Source organism: Maylandia zebra, linkage group LG16 (genome assembly GCF_041146795.1).
Source record: "Maylandia zebra isolate NMK-2024a linkage group LG16, Mzebra_GT3a, whole genome shotgun sequence".
Classification (NCBI taxonomy): domain Eukaryota; kingdom Metazoa; phylum Chordata; class Actinopteri; order Cichliformes; family Cichlidae; genus Maylandia; species Maylandia zebra.
In genome coordinates this window covers 6247683-6275679 of record NC_135182.1, presented here as the reverse complement: position 1 = coordinate 6275679, position 27997 = coordinate 6247683, and the positions used below count along the sequence as shown (strand labels likewise).

General features: G+C 41.6%; 1 protein-coding gene across 1 annotated transcript; it reads left to right on the top strand.

Moving 5' to 3' along the window:
• Nucleotides 1-6: 6 nt before the first annotated feature.
• lats2 (large tumor suppressor kinase 2) lies at nucleotides 7-27645 on the top strand. Its single transcript, XM_004573007.5, has 9 exons — nucleotides 7-217; nucleotides 6101-6852; nucleotides 18505-18637; nucleotides 18745-20342; nucleotides 21066-21293; nucleotides 21500-21854; nucleotides 22237-22419; nucleotides 22545-22651; nucleotides 23435-27645. The coding sequence occupies exons 2-9, from the start codon at nucleotides 6493-6495 to the stop codon at nucleotides 23990-23992; spliced, it is 3522 nt and encodes a 1173-aa protein (XP_004573064.1). The 5' UTR covers nucleotides 7-217; nucleotides 6101-6492; the 3' UTR covers nucleotides 23993-27645.
• The last annotated feature ends 352 nt before the right edge of the window (nucleotides 27646-27997 follow it).

The window sequence follows — 27997 nt, the reverse complement described above, 5'->3', positions numbered from 1 at the left end:
ATGTTAACAATGCAGCGAGTGTCCAACTTTGTGCTGAAGTTCTGATCCTGCCTGGAGTTTGGGGAGAAAATGGAGGCTCATTTCATCATATTTACCCACTGAGCTAGGTGTACGCGTTCGACAACCGAGAACCGGACTCTTTAACGAAAAAAAAAGTTGCCGTTTAACGGAATTTATTCTCTTCATATTGAGTTATTCTCGCCACTTCTATCACATGGTAAGTTGAGAGTTGCTTTTTTTGGGAGGGGAGTGGTGGTGGTGTGCCTTATTTCCACGACTTGTTGCTGAGCAAAACGTTCCGTTATGGGTGTGTTATATAGCGAGGCTTATGGAAAACGAAATTGAAGTTTCTGTATGTTTGAGCCTCTTTGGAGCTTACAGGACTGCCTCCATTTTTTCTCTCTCCCTGCATTGGAATGTGTTGCTGCTCTCAGCCCCCAACTCAAGCCTGGGATATTGCTGAGAAGGCCCCAGCGCTTTAAAACAGGGCTCTCCGGACCTTTATGCCTATACAAATATCACTGTACGCTAGTTTTAAAGCTTTGGTGCAAATGTGGGAATTCAATTTAAGGGTTTAGTCTATGTTTAAATGTTTGTTTATTTGTGTACATTTAAAGTAACTGCATCTTATTTGGGCATCCTAACTTGTGCCTCTTCTGAGGATCACTAACAGTAACAGAAGCTATGCTTTGTAGATGCTGTTAGTCAGAAGATCCTGCATTCATTTCACTGTTTAAAGTGAGCGAACAGATTCATAGTTAATAAGAACTGAGCTTAATAAAATAATTCATAACAGGTCAGAATATTTTTTTATATTGTATCTGAAAATGAAAATGGAGTCATCTGATTTGATTCTGTCATTTTCACTTCTCTCAGGGCCTGCATAGTTTGGCCCTGATGCAACAGTGCGTTTCATTCAGGTGTACTGGTACCACACTACTATCCACAAAACACACTCACACACACTCTTTCTTTCTGCTTGACACACTTCTGTCTGTCCAGACAGTCCAGCGCTTTGATTAGTTCAGCAGTGACAGCAGACCTGGGTGATGCAAACCAAAGTCACATGTTTTAAATGGACGCTTGATGTTCATGCCTGTCTGTGTCCTGTAACAGGGGGGTCACATTTTCAAACAGTCGGACCAGTTTCACTCAGACTAGGGTGGCGCAGCAGTGTGGTGTCATGCACGTCAGAGGTATCTGTCAAAAAGGAACCACTGGGATACAAACAGATGCTTTGGTGGTGATGTTGTCAACACAGTGGATTGTAAGAAGTATGCAGGGATTATTACATGTTATTACTACTACCATATTTGTTTTAAAGGGACAAATGTACAAAAGTGGGCTACATGCACACAAAAACAATATAGATGGGTAGATGACTCGAAAGGCTACAGGGAAAACATATCGGTTTGATTTTGGGGTTGAGCTGCAGTACATCAGATACACACAGAAAGAGCCAAATTGTTTCCCTCTTATATACACACACTTGCACTCTCACAGCTGCAGCCGGTTTCCATCAACTGTTGTCCCTGCCTGCACATTTGTGATGTGTCCTGCAATGTTAACTGAGTTGGTCCCACCCACCTCTACCCCCTGTCTTACTCCACCCAAAGCTTAGTTGTTGGCCAGCTTTGCCCATTAGGAAGTTGTGTTCTTTCCTCCACCTCCGCCTCCTCTTGCTTCGTAATTTCCTAAACACAGCAGAGATATGACCGTCCACATTCTCTCAGATCCATCAGGCAGGTTAGAGGCAATCTTATTAATATTAACCTGCCAGCTGCTCGCGTTGCTCAGTATTCTGTGGGGTCCAAGATTGCAGAATGCATGCTTTCCCAATTTAGCATCACAGTGGGCAGCTTTGTTTTTGGTGAGACCAAAAAGAAAGCTGTGGTATAGTGTGCTAAAGTTTGTTATGAACAACACATGTCCACGAAGACATAACCTGAAACATGCGTTTAAAGTGTCACATGTGCCATTAAAAGGCAAAAAGTCCAAAAGCATGAAGTTTAAGTCATCTTAGGTTTAGGGTTAGGTCAAAGGAGGAGTAAGGTTCAGTGATGGGGGTGGTTATGTGTAGAGCATTGTTTTGGGCAGAGTCATGTCTTTTTTTTTTTCTTACAGATTTGTAGTTATAGACAGATACTGTCCGTGTAGTTTGTGTTTTGGGTTATTTTGGTCAGCGTACTGCCCCGTGATTGAGCTGCGGTATTTTACTTGTACTTACTTGTGGAAAGGAATGCTCATTGCTTGGACACGACGCCTGAAGCATCGCAGGAATGGAGGCAAGAGATCTCGGAGATGGGGCAACATTTATGGAGCTTGGCCCCATGTTACCCCACCACCCAGCAGTGTAAAAAGAAAAAGCATGTTTTTGTCTATGCAAAGTTTGATCTGTACAAACAGTGAAGGCTGTGTCCTCCTTAAATGGCCCAAAGGGATGGAGACTGCTAGAGAGGAGGAGCAGGAGGAGGAGGAGATTGGGGATGCAGTTCAAGAGCTTTTAATGTTTGGAAGCTTTTTCCTCTGCAGCTGCTTGGTAGTAATGCTGAGGGATGTAAGATTAAGATAATATTGTTAAGAATGTATTTTTAATTATCTAAATATAGAATATCACAGCACTGGGTGGATTGTGTTTGGCATTGCCTAAGACCAAAACTTGACTTGTAAATTTTAGTTTTGGTGTGTTTTCTTTTGAAGGTATTCTTTTGTACCTCCACACAGACACACGGGAGTCTCTGGGATAGTGTAAGAATTCAGTATGATGCATCACCATCGCTTCAAAGTTTTCAGACTATATTACTTTATCAGTGAATCAAAGCTGTGGCACGTTTGAAACTGATGGAAACATCTGGATGTTTAATTTGGTATCTGCAAACACTTTCTTTAAATTGAAGTCATTTGCTGCTTTAAAAGATCTCTGTTGGCAGCTATAGTAAGTACAAAAAGAAGTTGTGGTCATGATATCTCAGAGACAAATGTTAATGGTGTTTGAGGAGGAAAAAATTAGAATCCACCCGATGCTCAACTGGCTACTTTAAGACATTCAATAAAACATTTTAGGTTGTTAAAAAAGATGTATGCCATCGAAATACTCCCTCAAGTTTTATACATAAATGTTAGTTATATAAAAATTGGAACATTTGGGGGTGGGGGGTGGGAATGAAATGCTCTGGGAATACTACCGCGATCCTGAGATAACATCAGCCGGGGAAACTTGTAGTAAATCAGCTCAACCAGAAAACTCCAAAAATCCAATACTGCACATACTTCGCTATCTGCTCTGTGCTAATTGAGAACAAACACGCGACTCAGTCATGAGTAAAAATAGGACGTAACCTTCTTGAATCTACAAAATAAAAAAAATAGGTGGCTGCCTGGTAATTGTGGATTGTTTCACATTCTGTGGCTGGTTTTAAATAAACACATGTATATAATAATAATAGTAATAACTCATTTTGATAACTTTTCATCTTACTAGATATTGACATGGAACCATATTGAAAAACTCTTGAAATGTATCATTGTTTAATATTGAGGGCAGCTGTGGCTACAACTGTAGCTGCCTCCACCAGTGTGTGAATGTGTGTGTGAATGGGTGGATGACTGGGTGTGTAAAGCGCTTTGGGGTCCCTAGGGGGGACTAGTAAAAGAGCTATACAAATACAGGCCATTTACCATTTGACATCATTTAGTCTGAGCTTAAATTTGAGGGTAGAATTGTGACGTCTCTGATTTGTCCGTTAGAATAAAAAGCAATTTTGTCGCCCTTTTTTTTTTTTTGTTAAATTTGAATTTGAAGTAGTTGTGCGGCTAGCATAATGATTCACATTTAGAAAGCACACAAACAGCAGCTCTTCTCGTGATGTAATGTTGTTACGAGCTCATAATAACTCACCAACAGTGACACGTTCGGCTCTGTGTCCGTGTCTGTTGACTGTAATAGTACGATGACCTGCTGATCTCCTTGGTCTGTGGCAGGAGAAATAATCACTGGTCTTGGTCAGACTGCTGCAGAAAGTCGCTTTTTCCCCCTCTCAATCCATCATGCTGTACGTTATTTAATGAAAGCCCTTAGGTATTTGTTAATACGTAAGCATGTGGTGAACATAACTCATTCGTTGTTTATGCACATAGACAGGAAGGTTGTTTGCAGCTTCTCTTCAGGTCTGTGTAGATCAAGTACAGAAAATGTTCTCATTGACAAAATAACTATTTTATTTAGGCAAAGAGGAAAATTGCCCATAAGTAATTTTTCCTTTTCAGGATAATTGTCAGGTGTAATTCAATACCTGCCGAGAAGACTTTTTGAAATAGAACCCAATCAATTGAAAGATGTTTGCTTCACAAAATGGTTGGAATTGCAGACATGAGTTGAAAACCACAGCCATGTCGAAACCTGCCAGAAGAGGATTGTATCTAGCAGTTTTTCAGTGCTGGTGAGATTGGTATCTGGAGACCTGGCATTGCTTCTCTAAAACTATTTGAAGCCTGTGAGCTTCTCAGTTAGACAGGAAACCCGGCTGCCTGTCAGCTTCAGGGTCTCTCCTCTGCAGAGGTAATGCTATGCCAAGTAAGGCGAGATTTACTCACGTGGAACCAACAGAAAAGAAAGACCGAGGCAAACACATTCAAGTTCGTTAACTTTTAACGGTTTGATTTGATATATAAGCTCTTAACTCAACTGATATGGTTCATAAATTGACTAATGTGAGACATAAGTATCATATTAATCAAATCTAGTATTGCCAAATGGTCTTGACCTCTTTAATATGATTCAAGTCAGGTCTGCTGTGCTATTGTACAGTATTTGTGATTAGATGAGAATAGGGCTGTTCGATATAACGATATATATCGGATGACGATATAAAAACGTCTATCATTTCATTTTACGCTATCGTTTGTTTCGTGGTGTCGCAAAATAAACTGTTTACAGCAATATTTTTTCATCATTTTGATGGTCACTGTAGTGGCTATATTAATTTCTTAAAGTTCTCTCTTTCTCTTATATTTAATATAACCACACTACGGACGGACAAGCGCCTGTTTTTATGCTTTGTCGTTAGCAACAACGACGGTAAAACCATCGCGTGTCTGCTTGTTTATGTTCCACATAAACCTTTCACAATAAAGCTCAAGATCCTGTTGAGACTTTTCAAAATAAACTGAATCATGTGAAAGAGCAGATTATTTACGGATGAGAAGTAAAAAAGCCACCAGGTGCTAAAAAATAGACCTTAGACTCAAACGTTGGAACAGGCTTTTCCCCGCAGCACGCCGTGTAATAAATACTCACAAAGAAAACGGCGGCCGTTACAACGTATGTTTAAAAATGTATAGTTTCATGCATCGGTTAAAACACTCGACTCCAGGTACATGACGCGCAGCTGGAAACACTTCACGCAAGTCGAGCTGCCCGAGATTCACAGAATTTACAGAAAATGTTACATTTTTGTGATTTATATCGTTATCGGACGATAAAATTCTTATATCAGGATATGAGATTTTGGTCATATCGCACAGCCCTAGATGAGAAGCTTGTAAAGTTGAGGCTCTGGACAGAAAGCCCATCTGCACTGGCGGAGTAACCTTCTTGCGGAGCATGGTCTTCTAGATAAGATTGTCAGACAGTGTCATATGTAAGATCACAGAGGAGCATAAAAGGCAGAGGCGCTGATGCAGGGAGGGTCGGACATTTGTGTTGACCCCATGTTCTCAGATGGGTGTTTACCGATGACCAAGTATCAGCGTTGACAGGAGCTGAATTGTTCAATCATAGCTATGCATTGATGGGGTGGGGGGCAGGTGGTGTTTTTTAACCTCTAGCATTCCTGGATTATGCATAAAAGTATGTGAGAGTACATATGCAGTGCTGGTAGTCAATTTGACCTCCAAAAGGTCTAACTGGCTCCACAAGGATTACTTCACTTTATATTGGTGCCGAACAGCTTACTTTTGTGTGGTATCTTGTGATCTCACATTTCTAAAGTTGTTAACAGTTTTTTACTGTATGTGCTTTGATTTTTAGAAAATCTAGATAAAATTGAATGGGATATGGAAGCCCAGTCTTCATGCTCTAACTTCATTTCTTCACCCACAGGCGCAGATTGGCATCATCATCGTTTGGCTCCACGATGCCCTTGTGACCAGCTGCATTTCCTGGAATAAGCTGGAACCTGAGCCTTGAAAATCACACCATGTAATGCCTATAGTATTCCTGCCTCACCTTCATCCACCGCAGCGGGAGCAGGAATCAAAAGCAGAAAGCGAGATAGAAAAAAATTAGGGACATAGAGTAGGGATCATAAAACCTGTGCCTCCAATCTGTGCTCTTGGAGGCTTTTTATCTATTTAGGTCAGCAAGCTTAAAGGGAATCTTTCGTAGGGTTGTAGGGCAGTGAGTGCCAGTTTGTGTGTGAGTGTGTTCTTGTGTGTGGTTCTGTGTGCGTGTTTCCCTTTTTAGAGTAGGTGCCTGCCCTGGGCACTGTGGCCATGAGGCCCAAGACTTTCCCCGCAGCCCCGTATGTGGGAAACACACGGCAAAGGCTTCAAGAGATCAAGGAGGGCCTGAAGCAGCCGGCCAAGCTGGTGAGCCAGGCTTTACATGGCAGTAGCTCCAGGAATGAGGGAGGCAAAGGGGCAGACTCCAAGAGCGGGAAAGACACAACCAGCCGACAGCAGCAGCTCAGACCCCCGCAGAAGTTCAACAACTACCAGAATGCGCTGCGGGAAATCCGCAAGTCCCTCAAGCCCTTTGAATCCGGCTCAACCTCCGGATCAGGACACCCAGCAGGCGCCGGGGAGGTGAACCGGCAGATGCTGCAGGAGTTGGTGAACGCTGGTTGTGACAAGGTGAGTTTTAGAGATAGGGAGTGTTTCCAGCGGCAGTATATGATCTTGTTATGGGAGCAGATGGGTGATTCTGTCGTGCAATTGTCTTACCTTAACAAACTGTTTAGTATCAGTAGTATTTTAATGCATTGCACGCAGCGTTGTAAATCAGTCTGCTTTAAGGTGACATTAAGTTACTAGAATTCAGCTGGATTTCTTTTTTAACCACCACCCCCCCAAAAAACAAACAAACAAAAAAAAACAAACCTCAGTCTTAGCGAAATAACTTCAGTTTTACCTGAATCTATGATCTTCTCAAGACCAGACGTATTGGTTGAATAAATGTGCTAAATTTGTGAAACAATCACGAGACTCCCTTAAACAGTTTTGAATATGTTAGTCATTGGTGTCATCAGTGTCGGTTCCCACCATTCCCACTTGACTTAGATGTTCAAACCCACTTTTTTCTGTCAGTCAGGAATTTCTAGAGGAAGCTTTCAGGGATGCTTTGTGCTCTTAGATAAAATACAGTGCACAGTCTGCTTAGCTAAGTGTATAGTGCCTCGGTTATGTAACACTGGGCTGATTGTTAAAACACCAGGTGGATTTCCTAAACGGGCTCTGTCCCACTTAAGAAATGCAAGTACTCCATCAGAAGTCTGGTCAGGGTGAGGAGAGAGTGTTTCCACGGGAAGTGAGGAGTCCAGTTCAAGCTTTTTCACCCAAGTCAATCAGTAAAGCTTCTTATTTTTTAGACATATTTTTATTTTACATTTTAAAGATTTCTTTGGAAAGAGAGAGATGAGCTTTGGGGGGGATTAAGCCAGATGATTACATCACAGAACATCTTCACAAAATACAGTGAGTCCAGATTTGCTACATGTTTGGTTAAAGAGTTTGAGGATGAGCCCTGTGATTGAGCACGGTATGTGAAGAATGCGCCACTCAAGCCCATACACAACATGTGAAGGGAAAAGAGTCAGGAGAATGCCCCATGCAGCCAAATCGATTTCAGCTTATCACAGCCAAACATCCCCTGTATGTCAGGTATTCGCTGATAGCGGGACCTTTGCTCTGTATTTTGTTTCGATGTGTGATACATTAGAGTTAAACTGGGCACAGCAATTAATTTGTCTGTTCGTCTCTTACCTGTTTCACTGGTCCGCTAATGTCAGTTTTGTAACTATACTGTGATAATTGTTATGGTGTAAGGCTGCACATTTGGCTAATCCTTCTTACCTAACTTATTAGCCGCTACACTTTTTGTTGCCTGTTTTGTTTCTAGTTTTGAGAAACCAAATCCATCAAGTTTGTTTAATTGTCTTGAAATATTCATGTGACATCTTAGTTTTTAGTAACACATCAGATTCCATGTTTTGGCTGAGGACAGAAGACAGACACCTGGACTCCAGCTGAAAACTATTGAGCTTGATCATACAATATGGACCTCAAAGGTCTGAAAAAATGTTATTATAAGAGTTTCCTTTATTATTTTCGTTCCTTGACAAAAAAAAATACTTAAGATTATAAAATGTGTATATCTTGGGTCCTGACTAGAACATATCCTAAAGGTGTCCACCTCCTAATGCACTGAGTTCTGAACTGCAGGCCTCTCAGCACATTTAAACTGATGCACCTTATCTTTTGGGTTGTTTGAGGTTGCTGCTAATTCCTTACATAATTCACATGGCAGTTGTTGATGTCATGAAAGTGTGACATTGGGTGTGTGTTTGTATCTTAAACCTAAATTTAGTAGTTCCTTCTCAGGAACTACTAAAATAACTAATACCCCACAAGGCTACAGTGGTCTGTAGAGAAAATCTCACTCCACAACTGAGACCATGATGTTTACAGAAACTTCAGGTTTTAGGTTCCTTGGTTGGATGCCCAACAGGATGGCAGGAATGCCTCACATATTTTCATTGGCGAGTATGTTCTAAACTACAAGCCTGGGGGAAATGTTCATTAAGGTGATATGGCACTCGTACTGAGAACATTTATTCAAGCAGAACTTTGAGTTGAGATGCTGTTATAGTCTCCTCAACTAGATTTTAGAAGAAAAGTATGATATATTCAAGTAGTCTCCCATTAAAGATTACCCGAGTCATTCAAACCACTACTATCACTCTCTTTTGTTGGAACTACTGTCGTGGTTTGATAGGAGTTCCAACAAAACAGATATTAACCCCCTTTAATTTTCACTAAGTTATTAAAAATTATCCAAGATTCCATCAGCTCAGATTTATTTGCTTTAACTACATCTTGCGAACAGTACTTTGAAATTATTAGCTACTTATTAAAGCAGGTAATAGTTAGCCTAAACTGCTGCCTTTCTTGGATGCTTAGAAGTGTGTTGGCTGGCATGTGGCAATGGCTAATTCAAAAGGACCAAAGGGATTACCACAACATCAGGAGCACGTAAATAGGGGTAAAGCACAAATATTTAGGCATTAAGGAATGAATCCCTTTCAGACTAGATTATTTGGTTGCTGATGTTTTGAGGTACATTTTAGATTTTCTCAAGCAGACTCTGCAAGTCAAGTTGAACTCAAAACCTTTACCTGGATGTTGTTACATAAGTTCACTTTTAATTACACAGCACCAAATCACATTAACAGTCTCTTCAAGGTGATTTGAGGTGACACATTTTAAATTAAATTGTTGATTTAACAGGGAGGCAGTGAAGTGATGTTAATATGGGAGAAATCTAAACTCTCTTTCTAGTCCCTGTCAGGACTCCAGCTGCAGTATTTTGGATCAACTGAAGGCTTTTCAGAGACTTCTTATGACAGTCAGATAATCATGTATTATAATAATTAAGCCTGGAAGTAATAAATGCATAAACTAGTTTTTCAGCATCACACAGAGACAGGATCTTTTTAATTGTGAGATATTGTGCAAATGCAAGAAAGATTTTTTCATCTTTGTTTAATATACACGATTAAGTACATATCTGGGTCAAAAAACGACTCCAAAATCCCTCACAGTGTTCCTGGAGGCCAAAATAGCACCATCAGGTTACAATAACATCAGTTTTCCCTGAATCTAGAAGCAGGTCTTTATATCTTTAAGAAATTCCTGCGGTTTAACTGATTGGTGTGTGTCATCTAGCTCCATGGATAGATAAAGCTGGGTATCATCTGCATAGCAACAAAAATGGATGCTGTGGGTTTGAATAATAGTGCCTAAAGTGAGCATGTATTATATAAATAGAATTGGTCTTAGCGTGGAAGCCTGTGGAACTATAATTAACCTTAGTACTTCAGAATACTCAAAATCTGAAAGTCTTTTAGAGTGACTTATCTTTTGCTTACATTGAAAACACTGAAGTATACAGGATTCCTTGTTCTGCTAAAACAAACAATTTCAATGGGCTTAAAATATGAGCTAGCTATTAGCTGGGTATCTAAACCATCAATGTCACATGCTGTCACCAACAAAAAAAGCCTAAATTGTCTTTGGGGTTTTTTTGTGGTAGTGGTGGTGGTGGGTCTGAACATGCACATATATAGAAAAGTTATTTTGGACGCTATCACAAAAAACACTGACGGGCTACTGCAGTCCTGCCTAGATGACCATTGCTACCACCATTTTGCACTGTGGGCCCAGTCAATACAAACAGGAAGTGAACATTCAATGGCAGCAGGGTGGAACAGTTCCTTCTGCTGCAGCCAAGTCACCACCCAACGTGTCGCCTCTCCTCTCCTACTCTTCCTCTGTCTCTGGTCTGTCTGTCAGACACTGTGAATACAAAGAACAGAGAGACTCGCAGAAATGTACAGAAACAAGTCAAAGTAAAATCAAGTTGAAGTAAAATCAGTAATGATATACCTTTAAAGACAGGTAATTTGAGCTTGGAGCATAGTTTCGGCTGTCACACTGAGAACACGTGCTACTAAAAAAAAACCCACAGTGTGAGGACACGTGCATGACATTCAATATGGATAAGAGAATTTGAATGTCATATCTAAAAACAATCTGTTTAAAGGATCGTCTGGTGAATATTAAATATTATTAAATATTGTACCACCAGTTGTTAAAATTCACCATATTCCATCCTTACAAAGGGATTGTAAAGTATCTTTGAATGAATTTGCACACTTGGAAGACTGTTGCTTCTTCACATTTGGTTTGTGTCCCCTGACACTCATAACCACCCTCGAATATTAAGCAGCGACAGATTCCGATTGAGCAGCTGTTTTGCACCACCTAATCCTGAGTTGAGGCAGACATTAGCAGAGTTGTTGCCTGACTGACTGCCCACATTCACATGTTGTGTGGGTGAATGTTTGCAGCACTTTTTCACATCAGAAATTTTAGTACATTGTGTTAGGAAAAGTAGAAGCCATTAATGATGCCTCAGTAACATTAAGTGTCTTTACATGTATGCTTTTTCTGCTGTGAAAAACCTTTAACCACATATTAAGTATAAACTGCAGTGTCTCATTGCTTGTGCACACATACTACTGCTTTGTTTGTTTGCATCATTAATAAGCCATAAGTACTGCTCTATTTTGAATTGAGCTGCTAAGCTCCTCCCCTCTACTCCTATTTTCTTTTTCCATATTTTTTTCAGGTCAGCTCTTATCAACTAGTCTTGTCTTTCTTCTCCTTCTGTTCATCTCTCATGTCTTTTCCAGCGACAAATTACATAGCTATGTGGCTCGTTACATAATAATATTTTTTTTAATAGGCGGAAATGTTTTGGAGGGGGATCGAGGGTGGGGGAGGAATGCAAGGCATTGAGATGAAATGGAATGAAAGGAAATAAGGGGGCGGGGCAGGGGGGGCTACATTCTTCGATTTTTGTTTTTCTCCTCTAAACTTCTAGGCCATCCTCACAGGCCCTTTCCTGTGTCTGTGAACTGGCTAAGCATATTAACGTCTGAGAAAACATACATGATAGTGTTTATGTTGTGATGAGGCCAGCAATAGAATAGAATAGAATAATCCTTTAATTGTCCCACAAGGGGAAATTTGGTTGTAACAGCAGCCAGAAAGACACATATACAACAAACAGTACACAGGACACAGAACAGAAAATACACAATTTTTCTTACATATTTACATATGGTTACTATAAACAGAGTACTGTACAGTTATTAAATTAAATAAAAATAACTACAGATAAGAGGCAAACCAGGTTGTAGTGCGAATCGGTTGATTAAATTATTGCAGTTACAGCGCAGGTGTAAACATCTGTGATTGTTGGGAGCAGTTTTGATTGTACAGTCTGACAGCTGCAGGGAGGAAGGACCTGCGGAAACGCAAGACGTGACTTGGATGCAGTGTGGCTTGTGTTTGTGATGTTAGGGTAGACAAAAAAGGCTCTCCTCAGCTAGCACTGTAATAATGACTGTAAGAAAGGCGTCTCTCGGCTTAAATGTTGTGGTGCATTTGTTGTGTCTGCTAAGCAGTTTTTTGCATGATGGAACAGGACAGAATTATTTTCTTTTACAGCCCTCAATGCAAAAATGAGGCATGGACGCCTCTCTCCCCATGTCCCATCTGCACTGCACTCCAAAATATCTCCCATGTGGCTTAGATTTGAAGGGTCTTGCACTGCAGTGTGTCTCAGAAATGGGTGAAAATGATAATTAAAATTCCCAAATCACCATAGTGCAGGGAAAAACAGTGTTTGTTTGTGCTTGTTCTGTCAATGTGTCACAGCAGGTTGTGTGTCTCCGTCTAGTTTGTAGGCTGGTGATTATGCGTTTGGATAACTCGGCGGCCTGCGGCCTGCAACCATTATGACAGGGGTGCAAATGTGGCCTGGATATTTTCAACTGAGAGAGAAAAGGAGCGAGATGGGAGAGAGCCCATCCAGATTGCAAATAGCTTGAATTCTTGCTTCCTGAGCTGAGGAATGTGAGCAACGAACATCTGTCGCCATGACAGCCAGGGTCACCAGGCCCGCCTCTGCTTAACGCACACACTCACACATACACAAACATAGAGCATTGTTAAACAGAGGAATATCCAAAAAAGCAGAGTACTGCTGTATTGAGGGTTCAGCATATCCCACTTTCTCTGTCTCACAGCTGTTTAAGTTTCAATTATTGTTGTATTCAATATTTTTGGCTTATTAAAAAAACAGTTTTACATGATTTAGAAGCTACATTTTTTGAAGAAATGGAGATGACTGTGGATAAGGAAACACCTTTAATGGGTTTCACCACTTATCATTCTGAATGTTATTCTTTTCCTTCATCTGTTCATCCATCCGGTTGTCCTTATCAGGGTTGTGGCAGGGCTGGAGGTGAGAGGCGGAGTACAACCTGGACGGGTCTCAAATCTTATACAGGACAAACATAGAGACACAGACGACCATTCACACCTAAGAGCAATTTAGAGTCACCCATTAACCTCACCCCACTTAGTGCATCTCTTTGTGGGAGGATGCCGTACCTGTAGAGAACCCACGCAAACATGGAGAGAACTTGCAAACTCCACTCAGAAAGGCCCCGCCCAGATGGTGGAGTCGAACTCTTTCTTGCTGTGAGGAAACAGCGCTAACCGCACAATAAATATTATCAAGCTTTTTAAACTTTTCATGGCCAAGATTTACAAAAAAATTTTTTTTTATTCAATTTGACCCCAAATGAGTGAGTAAAAACTCAGCAGGAAGATATTTACAGAAGTCAAACACTGTTTTCCCAATTCCAATTCCCAATATATAGGCTGGAAATGTTTTTACAACCGCAGCTATCACCATCTGGTGGCCTTCATATTAAATAGCTCTCTTCCCCAGCATGTCTTTTGTCCTGTCTCCCTCCCCTCACCCCCAACTGGTCGCGACAGATAGCTGACCCTCCCTGAGCCTGGCTCTGCTGGAGGTTTCTTCCTGTTAAAAGGGAGTTTTTCCTTCTTACTGTCGCTAAGTGCTTGTTCATAGGAGGTGCTCTGATTGTAGGGGTGTTGTCTGTATTACTGTTGGATCTTTATCCTACAATATAAAGCACCCAGGATACTGTTGTTGTGATTTGGCACTTTATAAAAAAAAAAAGAAATAAATTGAAAGCAGGTTTAAGGCACTTACGCTTTAGCCTTACTTTTCCAATCCAGAAGCTTCATCCATGTTTTATCATGTGCACGGTCCTGTGTAGAAATAAGCTGAATGCATTGGAGACCTTTGAAGAGCAGCTGCCATCTCCATGTCATCTGACTGTTCACCGTATTTAAGTGCAGCTGTTTAAAACGCCTAAAAGGCATTGGGTCATTTCTTCTAGGTTGATTTGAGAATATCCCAAACTTTACTACCACTGAACTTGTCTGAGGTTTTCTAAAATGTTGGAAACCCCACACCTTCCCTGGTTGTAAGAAAGGGAACATGTTCTGCATGTTCTGTAACTGATGATAATGCATTCGCACCCACTCAAGGAAAGAGGCAAACACTCAACATTTTGATTTCTATATCTCTTTTCCACTTGTCACTCCATAATTGTGTCCATTTCTGTGCCTATAACTAAGAGAAATACTAACTTTATCTCCTTCCTGGAGAGAAAAAGAGAATGTTTAAAGAAAAAGTCCTACATGAGAAAAGTGCGCAAGGTAGAAAGACTGAAGGGAGAAGGGTAAAAAGTGACATTACTGGGCGGCTCTGGCAGCCAACACTCTCTGCTGGCTATGCAGGAATGTAACACACACACATACACAGGAAACAAAGTATAAACATTGGTGTGTGTGTGTGGTCAGTTTTAAGCTAAGGCACATAAAGTTATGTGCATGCAAAGGGAGGAGACACAGAAAAGGAGGTTTGTGCACGTTGCATCCAGTAGTGTTATTTATACACACATATACAGAGATGAATGCCGTACACAAACACACAATACCGTGGGCACAGAAAGTGTGTCGCCTTGGCATTTCCTGGCTTTCAAAGACATCCGTGCCCACAGTTGCTGCATGGTCCCATTTTTAAGCCATTTAGTATGTTTGATTTAGGTTACTCCTGACAAATAAAGGCAGCCAGTCTTTCTGAGAAACCGCAGAAAGTAGGGTCACAAAATGGCTCCTCGGGGATAAAACTTTTCTCATCTGCTCATTTCCTTCCTTCCATTCAGACAAAGCCGTATTTTGTTGCTTCTGATGTTCGATTACACGCTTTTCCTTTTGTTTTATGTTCTGAGAAAACGCCTCCAGTGTTCCCTTAATGTGTTTAGTGTCAGTGACAACCATGGCAAGTCTGAGTCTGAGTGTTACATATAGATAGATTATATAGCATGTTTCAAACAAGGACAGCATTCAAAGGACTTTAGATGAGATGTACATTTTGAACAATATTTAAAACAAATTATTAATAACAAAGAAATTGAGGGTGGTCGGATTAAGCATATGTTAAAATGACAGAGTTATTTAAATATGACGATGACTCGTGATTGGCTAAAGGCTTAAATGACAAATTGTCACAACATCATATATTCAAAAACCAACTTTACATCCATGGCGCAGTCTTTTAGTTGAGTCGTTCAGCATTGTGTCATTTCAACCAAAGGAAGTATTTCATTAGCCTTTATCATCAGGTGTAAAGGGGAGAAGACGCACTTGCTGTTCCTTCATGTTGTCAGTAGGGGCGCCTGCTCTGCTCTGAGACGTCTGACTTCACATGTCTTTGCACTGAGATCATATGTCATTTGAGGGGACTTTAGTCATCTAGGTGTGGATTGCTCTCTCGGAGAAGGAAGGAGAGATTTTTGTTTTCTCAGATTTTCTCAGATTTTTGTCCCACTTGTTTGCATATTTACGGTTATGAAGGCCATGTTAAGTTCACGACGATAAATCATCATCATCTTTTACGTTGAAAGCTGTCATCAGGAGGGATTTTAAAAAACCCTGATGTTACCCTGCAATCAACAAGTAAATAACTGAGACGTTATAAATGTAGGGATTTGCTTGTTGAAATGCTGCTACTGATGATGATCTTGTGGTATCATTGGTTTCTTTAAAATTACATATTGAGGTGCAGAGGATTTGCGTTTCCAAACCGGGCGTAGCGTGAGCGACATTGGGATGATACTATTCAAGCCCTGCTGGGGGTTAACTGAAGCCGATTAAACAAACAAGATAATAACTGTATAATGGGCAACCTCTGACTGAAAAAGCAGTGTATCAGTAACAGATATCGTGTTTAACAAGTGGGTTGGGTGCTTGTGTGTGTGCACATTTAATCACTCTAGATTGTATCAGCTTTTCGAGTACCGTAATTGCTTTACTGGAATTTTAGGTCATTTTTTCTGCATGACAAATGAAATCATGACTGTTCAGAAATGCAAGACTTACATTAGAAACCTAAGCAAAGAAAGGCACTAATTTTTTCCCCACTACTTTCACATCTTTTCTTTATCTCCATCCTCCTTGGCATAGATAATTATGGAGAAACATTCTACCACTTCTTGAGATAATTGGTTTTTTTGTCTTTGCTGGAGAGTTATCTTGCTTCACCTATCTGTTTTTAATACTCCAGAGCTATTATAATCATTGAACATTGGGTTTAGGTCAGTTCAGTTAATCTTTTTTCCATCTTGCGAGGTGCTGCGAGTGTCCTTAGGCTCATTGTCATGTTGGATCTTTTGCCAGGCTACTGGTCAGTGTTCTTGTACATCCTCAGGTATTCACAGTGCCATTTACAGATGTAAAAAAGTGTCAGGGCCACTCCCAGTTTTCATCATTATTTTTTTCTCGTGTTCTTTAGGCAGTTTTTTCTCTCTCTTAAACGCCATCCTTAAAAGTTAATATCATGCAGCGTCAATGTCACAGAAACTCTGATATTCAATGATAAGCCCAGTGCCAAGTCTGAAACACGTGCCCATGTCTTGTAAAGACTTAGGTGTGCAAACCATGTCTGTGACATCACTTTAAAATAGAATAGAAAAGAATAGGATAGAATTCAACTTTATTGTCATTGCACATGTCACAAGTACAAGGTAACGAAATGCAGTTGGCATATTGACCAAGGCAGACGCCCTTAGTGAATCTCTGGCTTGTTCTGTACTCCAGCTACTGCTGCAACTGATTTTTAGATTGTCTGGCCAAGGGACCAGTGAGCACTCACAAAAATTGCCACTCCTCCTACAGGATTGGTCAGAATTCAATCACACCTACACACAATGATCATGGGTCTGAAATGAAACTTTGCTCAAGGTCAAGCTCGTATGTGTTGTTTTATGGGCAGTAACCTGTGAAATGTGAAGTGGATGAGCTGCGATATCACTGATATTCTGGTTAGTTGGTCCTCGTGTTTCCCTTTTCATCTTTAAAGTCTCGCACTGGGATTTTTTCCAGTATCATAGGATCCCCATAGGTCATAAATTGAGAAAGTTCAGGTCATTCTCTAACTGCCTTTATGCATTAAAGCAAATTGTCAGCCATTCATGTGTATAGTTTTCTTTCATTTATTAAATAGTTTGTGCACAGGGTCAGTGACCACAGGTCTGTTTGATTTTACTGCATTACGTTTCTACACTGGGGCCTGGATTCTGAGTAATGTTATTTAAGGAAACACTCTGTTCCAGCTTAGACGTGATGCAGATATTGAGAGGTGATGCAGTTTGGAATCTTTAATTCAATCATTGTGGGTTTCTACCCTCTAAATCAAAGTCTGAGCAGAGAACCATTTAAGAAGTCCCGCTTGAATGTGATAGAAGAACCAAGAGAATGATTGGCATTGTTACCATAGACTGGAGCAGAATTCTCTGCTTGTTCCCTCCTCCGCATTTTTCCTGCAGTGTCTCAATTGTAAATTACACGGCAACTGATGAATAGAAAATGCCAAAGTGGTTAACCAGCATTTTTCACATTGGTGACCTACATACCGTTGGCTTTTATAGTGACCCACCTGTCTGAGCACACGTCTCCAGGCCTGGGATTAACTCTGCGCGCCCCACCTGTGAGGAAGGGAGAAAAGCCAGGAAAAAAAGGTTTTAAATGAAAAAGGTGACATATGTCATAACAGCCAGTCTTATTCAAATGTAATTTTTAAACCAACAGAAATAAACCAAACCTGGGTAGGAAGACCAAACGAACTCTAAGATGTAAAATATGACGTTGTGGTATAAAATAGCGGTAAGAGATGTAAGGGTTATTCAGCTGGTTTGAAATGAAACTGAGGCATACATAAACTGTATTAGAAGACATTCTTACTGGTCATTCCCAGGGAAGCTGCTCTGTTAGTGCCTCTGAACACAGGACCACACCCTGCTGCACTGCGACTATGAATCATACACATAAAAAAATTTCCCCAAATACAAATGATCATGCAGCAGAAGGATAAATGTCCAAGTTGAAAGAGTTTTCTTTGAATATGGCAAAGTGTATATTCACTAACAGTCTTTTTATTTCTAAAATTTCAGTTTGTGTGTGTGTGTCTGTGTGTGTGTGAGAAACTGTGTTTGCTTTAAATCTGTCTCACTGCAAAATACAAAAACCAGTAACTAATTTGTGAGTGACTTTCAGCCCCCTACTGTTTTTGCATGTTGTCTGGCAGAGGAAATCACTGGTATGTGACCCTAAGTGGAAAGGATGCAGGTGCTTGAGCACCTACTAGGACTGTTGTGTTTTGTGTGCGTGCGTGCGTGTGTGTGCGTGCGTGTGTGTGTGTGTGTGTGTGTGTGTGTGTGTGTGTGTGTGTGTGTGTGCGCGCGCGCGTTTTTAATGTTTGCGTGTCTGCTTTCTTCACAGGAGATGGCGATACGGGCGCTGAAGCAGACGGGCAGCAGGAACATTGAAGCAGCTTTAGAGTACATCAGCAAGATGAGTTACCTCGACCCTCGGAATGAGCTCATCGTTCGTGTCATCAAGCAAACTTCCCCAGGTATGAATACAGCCTCATGTGAGCAAATTGACTTGGCTAGTAGATTTTAGTTTCTCTTCACTACATGTATTTAAACGATAACAAAAAGTTCCTCCTGCACCTTCTAGGAAAAGCTGGCATGCCAAATTCAATGGACCACCGGCCTGCATTGGAGGCTTCAGGTGAAGCAGGTGCCATGCCTCCGTATCATCAACTGGGGAATTCTATGTATGACGGAGCAAAAGGTTATGGCCCTGAGGGTGAGATGCCCAGACCATATATGAATGCTCCACCTGTTATGAACTACATGATGCCCCCATCTGGTGCAGCACAGGTCACTGGAATGGGAAACCCATTGGGTCGGCCTCCCAGTATGGGTACCTATCCATCTGTTATGGCCACCCAGAGCAACCCAGGCAACACTATGTACCCCCCAGGGGCACAGCAGAAGGGCTACCCTGGCAGTATGGAGCAACATGGGCCTATGATGAGCTACAATGTCCCTGGCCAGCCTTTACAGCTCCAGCCACAACCACCAGGTGGCCCTGTCCCAGGCCCACACTATGACTACAGCCATGCCAGGACACACATGATGGAGTCTGCAGGCTATGGAGTCAAGAGGACCCCTTCCTTCCAAAACAAGATGCCACCGCCCCCCATGTCACCCACAGATAATTATGTCAATATGCAAGGGAAAGGAGGCATGGGTCAGAATGGGCCAGCGGGAGGAGGTGGAGGATATCCTGCTAACCTGTACCTCGCCCCTCACTCTCACCCTCGACAGGCCAGCCCCACCTCACACCAAGTCCACATGATGTCCCGTTCCCCAGGTGCTGTGGCCATGGTCCCTGACTTCTCAGATCTGCCCCAGGGCTTGATGACACCTTCTAGGGCCAGCCTCAACTTGGACCTCTATGAGCACCCCTGGGCAGGGCCGCCAGGTCCTGAAGGGGCCCCTCAGTCCAGACAGCCACAGCCCCAGGGCCCATTCAGAGGTGAAGTGCGTGTCCCCAGCAGAACTAACTCCTTTAACAGTCGCTCTGCAGGCCCAAATGCTGTCCGGCCTGGGATGGCTGCACCACCTGCTAATGGGAAACAGGAGCCTTCTTTGGGCCCCCCTAATACCATCACAGCTGTAACATCCCCACCCATCCAACAGCCTGTCAAGAGTATCCGTGTAATGAGGCCAGAACCTAAGACAGCTGTGGGACCATGTCACCCTGGCTGGATGACTGCTCAGGCCCAGGATGCATCAGAGCCTCTGCCCTACATGCCAGAAGAAACATACCCGCTCGAGCCTGCTCAGGAGCCACGCTGTCCACCACCACCCTACCCCAAAAACCTCCTAATGTCTGGGACGGCGGGTGAGACAGGGGCCCTGGAAGGAGCTGCAGGTGTGTGTGGAGCTCAGGACCTCAACAACCCTGCTGCAAGAAGTACTCACAGTGGCAGCGGAGGGAGTGGAAAGGCTGAGGAGAGCCAGCCAGTGAAAGAGAAGACAAAGATGGGGAAGGGAGAAAAAACAGTGAAAGACAAGAAGCAGATCCAGACATCCCCTGTTCCCGTGAGGAAAAATGGACAAGATGAGGAAAAGAGGGAGTCACGTATCAAAAGCTACTCACCTTTTGCCTTCAAGTTCTACATGGAGCAGCACATAGAGAATGTGATGAAGACCTACCACCAGAAACTCAACCGCAGGCTTCAGCTGGAACAGGAGATGTCCAAGGTAAGACAAGATGAACATTTTTCATCCTGCACTGCATTAGATAAGTAAAATGCAGAATGTATATAATAGAAGCAAATGATTTACTGTGAAGATTAGGCTGTCTTGAACAATCTCTGAGTATTTACAAATTCATTTCAAAGTATATTTAAAGAAACCTAAGCTGATGATAAAAAAAATCATAAAAAATCCCATCAGTGTGGTTTGGGAAATGCTCAGGATTCAAGATTGAAGAACATTTTTAATGCCTAAAAAATGACCTGTAAAGCCTTCAGGTTTTTAGGTGAGAACTATGATGGGCACAGAGAAGTGACGTTCAAGAGCTTGTCATGCCAACAATTCTCCCTCAAGACTTTGCTGTAGACAGTAAGATCTTTGTCTCGAAATGACTTCACATTTGTGTTTGATGTGTTTGTCCTGAATCAGAACTTTGGCCTCTGCATTTAAAATGTATTTATTTTTTTTGCTGTGACCTAAAGACATGCTTAGAATAGAAAAAAACACCACAGTCAGACCCAGACAGTTAAGTCATGTAATGAGTTAAACAAGCAGTAAAGGTCAAGTCACTGAATTCAGCTCAAGCCTCATTCCTTGGTCATTATTAGTCAGTGTTGAAAAATGATCTCATCCTTAAACTATTTCTAAGGCTGCTTTTGAAGAGGTTGCATAGCCGTTATGTCCTCCCTTTACTGATCCTCTTCAACCTCTCTTCTTCTTCCTGTCCAGGCCGGCCTTTCCGAAGCAGAGCAAGAACAAATGAGGAAGATGCTGTACCAGAAAGAGTCCAACTATAACAGGCTACGCCGTGCCAAAATGGACAAGTCCATGTTTGTCAAAATCAAGACGCTGGGCATAGGTGCTTTTGGCGAAGTATGTCTTACACGTAAAGTCGACACTGGTGCACTTTATGCCATGAAAACACTGCGCAAGAAAGATGTCCTTAATCGTAACCAGGTGAGTTTATGCATTTTTATTGCTTTACTACACTCCTTTTGCCTTTTGAGTTCTGGCCTGTGCATTTTCACCAGGTGTATAAAAGTATTCACACATTTTTTTCTATGTTTGTAGAACAGCGCTTCAACACATTTGTGTCTTTGTGGACACTACTGATTGTGATAAGATGTTATGCAACAGGCTAAATCAGGATTATCGTTACGCAGGTGGCTCACGTGAAGGCAGAGCGCGATATCCTGGCGGAAGCGGACAACGAGTGGGTGGTGCGTCTCTACTACTCCTTCCAAGACCGTGACAGCCTCTACTTCGTCATGGACTACATCCCCGGCGGAGACATGATGAGCTTGCTCATCCGAATGGGGGTCTTCCCCGAACTTCTGGCACGCTTCTATGTGGCAGAGCTGACACTAGCCATCGAGAGCGTACACAAGATGGGCTTTATTCACCGCGACATCAAGCCAGACAACATCCTCATTGACCTGGATGGACATATCAAGCTGACAGATTTTGGTTTGTGCACAGGCTTCCGCTGGACACACAACTCCAAGTACTACCAGAAGGGTGAGACACTTTTATCTGAATATACAGACATACAAATACATGCTCCCTCAACTACGACGTGTGGATTTAGTGTGTTGATGTTTGTGACATGCGCAAATACAGACATGCACACAATTTCCGTTGGACTCTTGTACAACTCATGCTTGGTGATTTCTAATAGAGAGAGTTCAGGTTTTGATTGTGTTTTCTCAAACATTGTGTTCAGGGGAAAATTAAATGAACATGTAGGTGCATTCAGACTTTACAGGTAGCAAATTTGAGCAGTTGCCAAGAGTACTGTCAGTTGTCCAGGTTGTTAAATTTGAATTTCACCAGGCAATGTGGTATTATATCCTTCTCTTTGTGGGGTTTTAAAACATCTGCTCTCACCTTCTGTCTTCAGGGAGCCACATTAGACAAGACAGCATGGAGCCCAGTGATTTCTGGGACGATGTATCCAACTGCCGGTGTGGCGACCGGCTGATGACCCTGGAGCAACGCGCCAACCGACAGCACCAACGCTGCTTGGCACACTCCCTGGTGGGGACGCCCAACTACATCGCCCCCGAGGTGCTCCTGCGCAAAGGTGTGTGAGAATAAAAAGCATAATTACTGCACAGTATCTGATGACTGACACACCTTTGATTGTACTGGATGTTGTGTTCTAAGAAAGCATTTAGACAGTTGACCTGATGTGCGTGTTGTGTGCAGGTTACACACAGCTGTGTGACTGGTGGAGTGTGGGAGTGATCCTGTTTGAGATGCTGGTGGGACAGCCACCTTTCCTTGCCCCCACGCCCACTGAGACTCAGATTAAGGTCAGTGAAGAGGGAGGATGTCCCTGCTTTTATTTTGAATTTTAATTGGTGACCTAATGAGTCAGTGACTGGATCAGATCAGCTGCAGCAGACCAGGACAGTTAAACAGTGGCAGATTGCATTTGCTGTCCGTTAGACGTCAAATTAGGAGCTCTTCATTTCCTCCTTCTGTTCACTTTGCTTGACTCGGTAAGAGCAATTAAATTCAATGGCACAAAAAAATGACACAAAGACAAGTGAATGAAAATGCAGCCTAAACCATGAGTAGGAAATTCTGTGAACAATAGAGAAGAAGAATGAGATAGCATGGAATTACAGTCAACTTAGGTGACAGCAGCTGGAATCCAATTAAAAGTACATCCAGTAAATGAGCAGTCATTGAGTCTATTGCAGTACGGCCCACTGTATATTTACAGCTGCACAGATGTTTTTGGAAACACAATAATCTGGCTGTAAACAATTTCACTATGAGGTTTATGCTATAGCTTTTCGTGAGGTTCATCTGTTTTTCCACAATCTTATATACCTTTGATTGTATTGTGGAAAAACACAATACAACGTGTTGTGTTTTTCTCAGCTACTGTTCTCAGCTCCAGAACAGTAGCTGAGTGGACCTTGTAGAGACGTTGTCTTACTCAGATCCTGTTGTCAGTGTAGATATTGACTTTAAAGCTGAAGTCAAAACTGTTGCATTGAATTTCTCCAATTATTAAGTATGTATACAAGAGCTGGGTCATATTTTATTGTTGATTTAACTTCATGCATTGTCTCGCGGCTCTGCAGGTCATTAACTGGGAGAGCACTCTGCAGGTGCCCGCCCAGGTCAAACTGAGCCCAGAGGCTGTCGATATCATCGGTCGCCTGTGTTGCTCTGCAGAGGATCGCCTGGGTGCCAATGGCGCTGGTGAGATCAAGGCTCACCCCTTCTTCTCCCAGGTGGATTTCTCTAGCAATCTGCGGCAGCAGCCGGCCCCCTACCGGCCCAAGATCGCCCACCCAATGGACACATCCAACTTTGACCCAGTGGAGGAGGAGGGTGGTCCCGGTGCATGGAGTGACAGCGGGGACAGCACCCGGGCTTTGGATGCTCTCTGCTCCCCTCATGGGAAGCACCCAGAGCACGCCTTCTATGAGTTTACCTTCCGCAGGTTCTTTGACGATAACGGCTGCCCCTTCCGCTACCCTAAACCGCTCGAGACAAGCGAGGTGTCGCTAAGCATACCTGGAGCCATCGGAATGGGCCCAGACGAGGAGGAGGAACAAGAAGAGGAGGACGAGGATGAGGAAGATGAAGAGGAAGAAGGAGAGCAGGAGGAGGGGTGTGAGCCCGTGTATGTGTAGAGCTGCATGCTGACAGTCTTCCTGAGTGGCTCGTGTCTCTTACCTGCCCTTGTCATTCAGCTCATGACCCTCCCACCTATCACTTCTCTTCTCATGTATATGTAGAGGTGTGCATGTGTCTCTGTGATTGTTGAACTGCAAGAACAGGGTAGATGAACACTGCCCCCTTGTGGAATGCATATATACAAAACATCCCCCTCATCTGGGACCAAGAAACGGCAGGTGTGAGCACCCACATCGAGGGTGAAGCGTAGGTGGTCAGGAGAGCAGGACTCAGACACTGTACTGGTCGAAAGGAGATTCTGGTTCTTCCAGGAGCCTCTTGTCCCATTCCTTCCACCTTTGGTCTTACGGACAATTAAAACACCTCCACAGTGACCTTCAGACACAGGATCTACTTCCTGTTCTAACTGAGCTGCTTTACACTCAAATATTTGACACAGCAATGTGAAGAGTGGAACCAGTTTACTTGTTGATTGCGCCTGTTTTCACAGCTGCTGCAAAATAAGCTACAAAGACACGCACACACAGCTCAGTAGTGTAGGGATGTTGGATTTCAGGTTGATTTCAGTGTCTATATTGAGGTTTCAAGAGGTTGGCTCACACTAGGTGGACAAAGAAATTCTTCCAGAGTCCTTTGACACACATTCAGCCACAAAAAAAAGAGTTTCATTCTTGTGGTGTGAGAGAAAAATGTCTCCTTTTTTTTTTTTTTTTGCAGCAGTTTTCAGAATCTTATATATCCACACCTGCCTCATTTTGTGCCAACTTCAGCTCAGTGTAATGTTTTGGAGCCTGATGCTTTTTAACTCAGTTTTCTGTTAGAAATATTCTTGTGTTGTTAAAATGCTTCCAATCACAGAGTTTCTGTCCTAACTTGGCTCTAAATTGGGCTCTAAAAGTCAAGCCAGGTTTAGTTTGCAGTAAATTCTTCTCTTGAGTTAGATCAGATGAAAGAAGCTCTTGTATTGAAATTATACTATCTGTTTACTGTGGGGCAGGTTGCTAGCACTTCACATATTTTCTCAGTCTTCAAGAGAATTAAGAGAACCCCCCTAATCTATACAGGATCCGTTGGGTCAGATTAGGCTTAGTTAGTTGGGTTGGACTGAGAATCAAAGCTCCAAATACACACACATATTCACCAAGATGCACACTTGTACAGCTATTTAGCAAAGATCAGTCTGACAGTTGTAACTTTGTAAATTGTAACTTAACCAATCTCCTGTGATCTGGAGGATATCATGAAAGAAAAACAACAAAACAAAGCAACATGTCCTTACAACAGCCAAACATGTGATAGTATGACTATGTGCAATACAAAAAAACATTATATATAGTTTTCTAAACACTTACTATCCTTTTAAAAATTTAGTTCTGAAATGTACAAATATATTGGTTTATATAAATATATATATATATATATATATATATTCTCTTTTCAGTTACATCATGCTGCTTATTATTGTGTTTAATATTATTTACATTATTATTATAATTGTTATTACATGTTTTTTTTTTTTTTTGTGGTTGTGGTGAAAGAAGTGTCGACTTAAGTGTGTCTGGGGTTTGAAAGTAACGAGCTGAGTGCCTTTCTAACTGAATATCAGAGTGCGTGACGCCACTCGACGACGAGCGTGGGGGTGTGGATGATTCGAAGGTAGGCTCTTCTCCTGCTGCAGCCAGGCTGGCCCTGAGTGTAGAGGAGAGGAGTCAGAAGTGTTTCTGTTTCAGAGAGAGAGATGGAATCGAGTTAGGAGATGAAGAGCAGGGAGGAAAGTTGGCTTCGGGAAATTCAGAGGAAAAAAAGAATATGAATATGAATAGCTTTCTCTATTTACAACTTCAACAAAGAGTTAGTGTTTTGGTACACGTTCTTTTATTTATCCAAAATGACCACAAGTTCAAGTGTTTGTGTGTATAACTCTGTACTTTTTACTACAGACCAGTGCCATGTTGTGTGTTGGACTGCTGCTCATCAGATGACGCTAACATCCAGTACATTCTTGCTTACAGACAATCAGCCAGCAATTCTGCCGAATTGAACTGTTTGGTAAATTAATCCCAAACTTTCCAGGAGTATTCTAAATTTCTCTCGATGACTGGGGACGCTGAAGAGGTCACAGCTTTCGAGCGATTCTGTGTGGATAAGATTTGTTACAGTTGATTTTTGTTGTTTTGCATTTTTCCCCTGTAAACGTGCCTTAACTAACACGAGCAACACAATGTTAAACGACTGCCTTCTTACTTTGGTCATAATTTTCAGAGACTTCTTATACCTGTTGTTATTCTTGATTGGGGGAAGGCAACAGAGCGTGCTCTATTTCACATCAGCGCTTGCTGTGCTTACACACGACAGTCACTCTTTAATTTAGAATGAGCAGATCAGATTTTCAACTAAAAGTCAACAATCAACAGTGCAATATTACTGCAATATTATTAAATTTTTTTTAAAAATAGCAGTAATGCTGTTTTGCTAATCTAGAGCTTTGTTTATTGTAGATTTTATTTATTAATTTTTTTTAATGAATCAAATTTTAAATTGGAGTGCACGGATGGGTCAAGACCGTCTTTAACCATGATTTAAAAAAAACATACAAAGATGACAATTACAAAGTTATTTACAACATGATCATACGCACAGTTTTGACATGTTAAGAATATTACAGTAATGGTCAATACACAGCATTCAGATAGCTTTTTTTCAGTTATTATTTTTTTGCAACTTTTTTAGTTGCTATGCATTGTTTTAGGAAAGGGAAACAGGGTTTTCACCACTGTACAGTGTTACATCTCAGGTGTTGTTTAAACTTCGGAAGCTGCTCCTTGGTTGTTGTTTTTTTTTGTTTTTCTTTCTCCAGACCGAAGTGGATAGTTCAAAGTTCAAATTTCACATCAGATTTCAAAACATAGTTTAGCTATTTGTTATGACTGTGTCCAGTGGTGGTTTAAGGTAGAGTAGCAGCATTGTGTGTGTAAACACAGCCAAAGTTTTGTCTGCGAGCTGATAAAATGGGATCCATCACAGATGATGTGGTGATGCATCGCCTCACTGCTCTGTTGCTGTTTCCCCATTCATTTTGTTCTCTCTCAGCTGGTCCAGACATCTAACACTTCTCTAAATATCATTGACTGGATTGCCAATCCACACTGACCAGGATGAACTGCTCCTTTAACAAAAAAGATAAAACAAAACAAAAAAAGCTTTATAATTACAGCCATGGCTCTCTGCTGAGTGTGTGAGGTGTTTCTTGGATATGTTTTGTTTTTAAGGTTTGAGAGTAGTGACTGACAATCTTTGACTGACTTTATGTCCTCTGTTCTGATTTCTTCTCAAGACTTACTCATGTATCCTTTACATTTTGTGTTTTTACTCTACAAAGTCTTTGCTTGTCTTTAATGTGTGATAAAATTCTGTTACTCTTGAATTTATATTTATACAGATATACATATTTTTTTGTATCTTTTCTCCTTTTTTCCCCTCCCCCGAGTTCCCCTGTGCTAATGTTAAAACATGTCTACACAGTATTATAGATGATGTCATTTGGACAGCTCTCTCTTTTTTTACATTTATGTATGAACTGAGAATTTGTAAATTCTTTCACTGTCCCTGTGTGTAAAATATATGTATAAATTAAATTAACCAGCTTGGATTCTCGTGAATTACTTTATAAAAGGAACATGACACAGAAGTTCCATACTGATTACAGTTTGTTGTTACAAAGAACAGGAGTATTTAGCTTCATGGCCACATATGGGCGAATTTGATCTCAAGAAATATGACAGAAATGCAACCGTTATTGCAATAGTAAAGAACAAAAAACTTATTAGTAACTTATAAGTATACGTGTGTACGTTTAAACAAATGTTGATTTAAATTAAAAAAAAAATATCCAAGAATAACATTCATTTTCAGGTCGATTGTGGATGTATCTACTTCTAATCCATTCCCAACAACAACAACACCAATAATAATGATGATGATAATAATAACTGAATATGTTG

What these genes read in the sequence shown, in the direction of transcription:
- lats2 (XM_004573007.5), top strand. Translation starts at nt 6,493, where the DNA reads ATGAGGCCCAAGACTTTCCCCGCAGCCCCGTATGTGGGAAACACACGG. An exon ending in TGAACGCTGGTTGTGACAAG is followed by an intron (nt 6,853 to 18,504) that starts GTGAGTTTTAGA and finishes CTTTCTTCACAG; the next exon opens with GAGATGGCGATACGGGCGCT. An exon ending in CTCCAAGTACTACCAGAAGG is followed by an intron (nt 21,855 to 22,236) that starts GTGAGACACTTT and finishes TTCTGTCTTCAG; the next exon opens with GGAGCCACATTAGACAAGAC.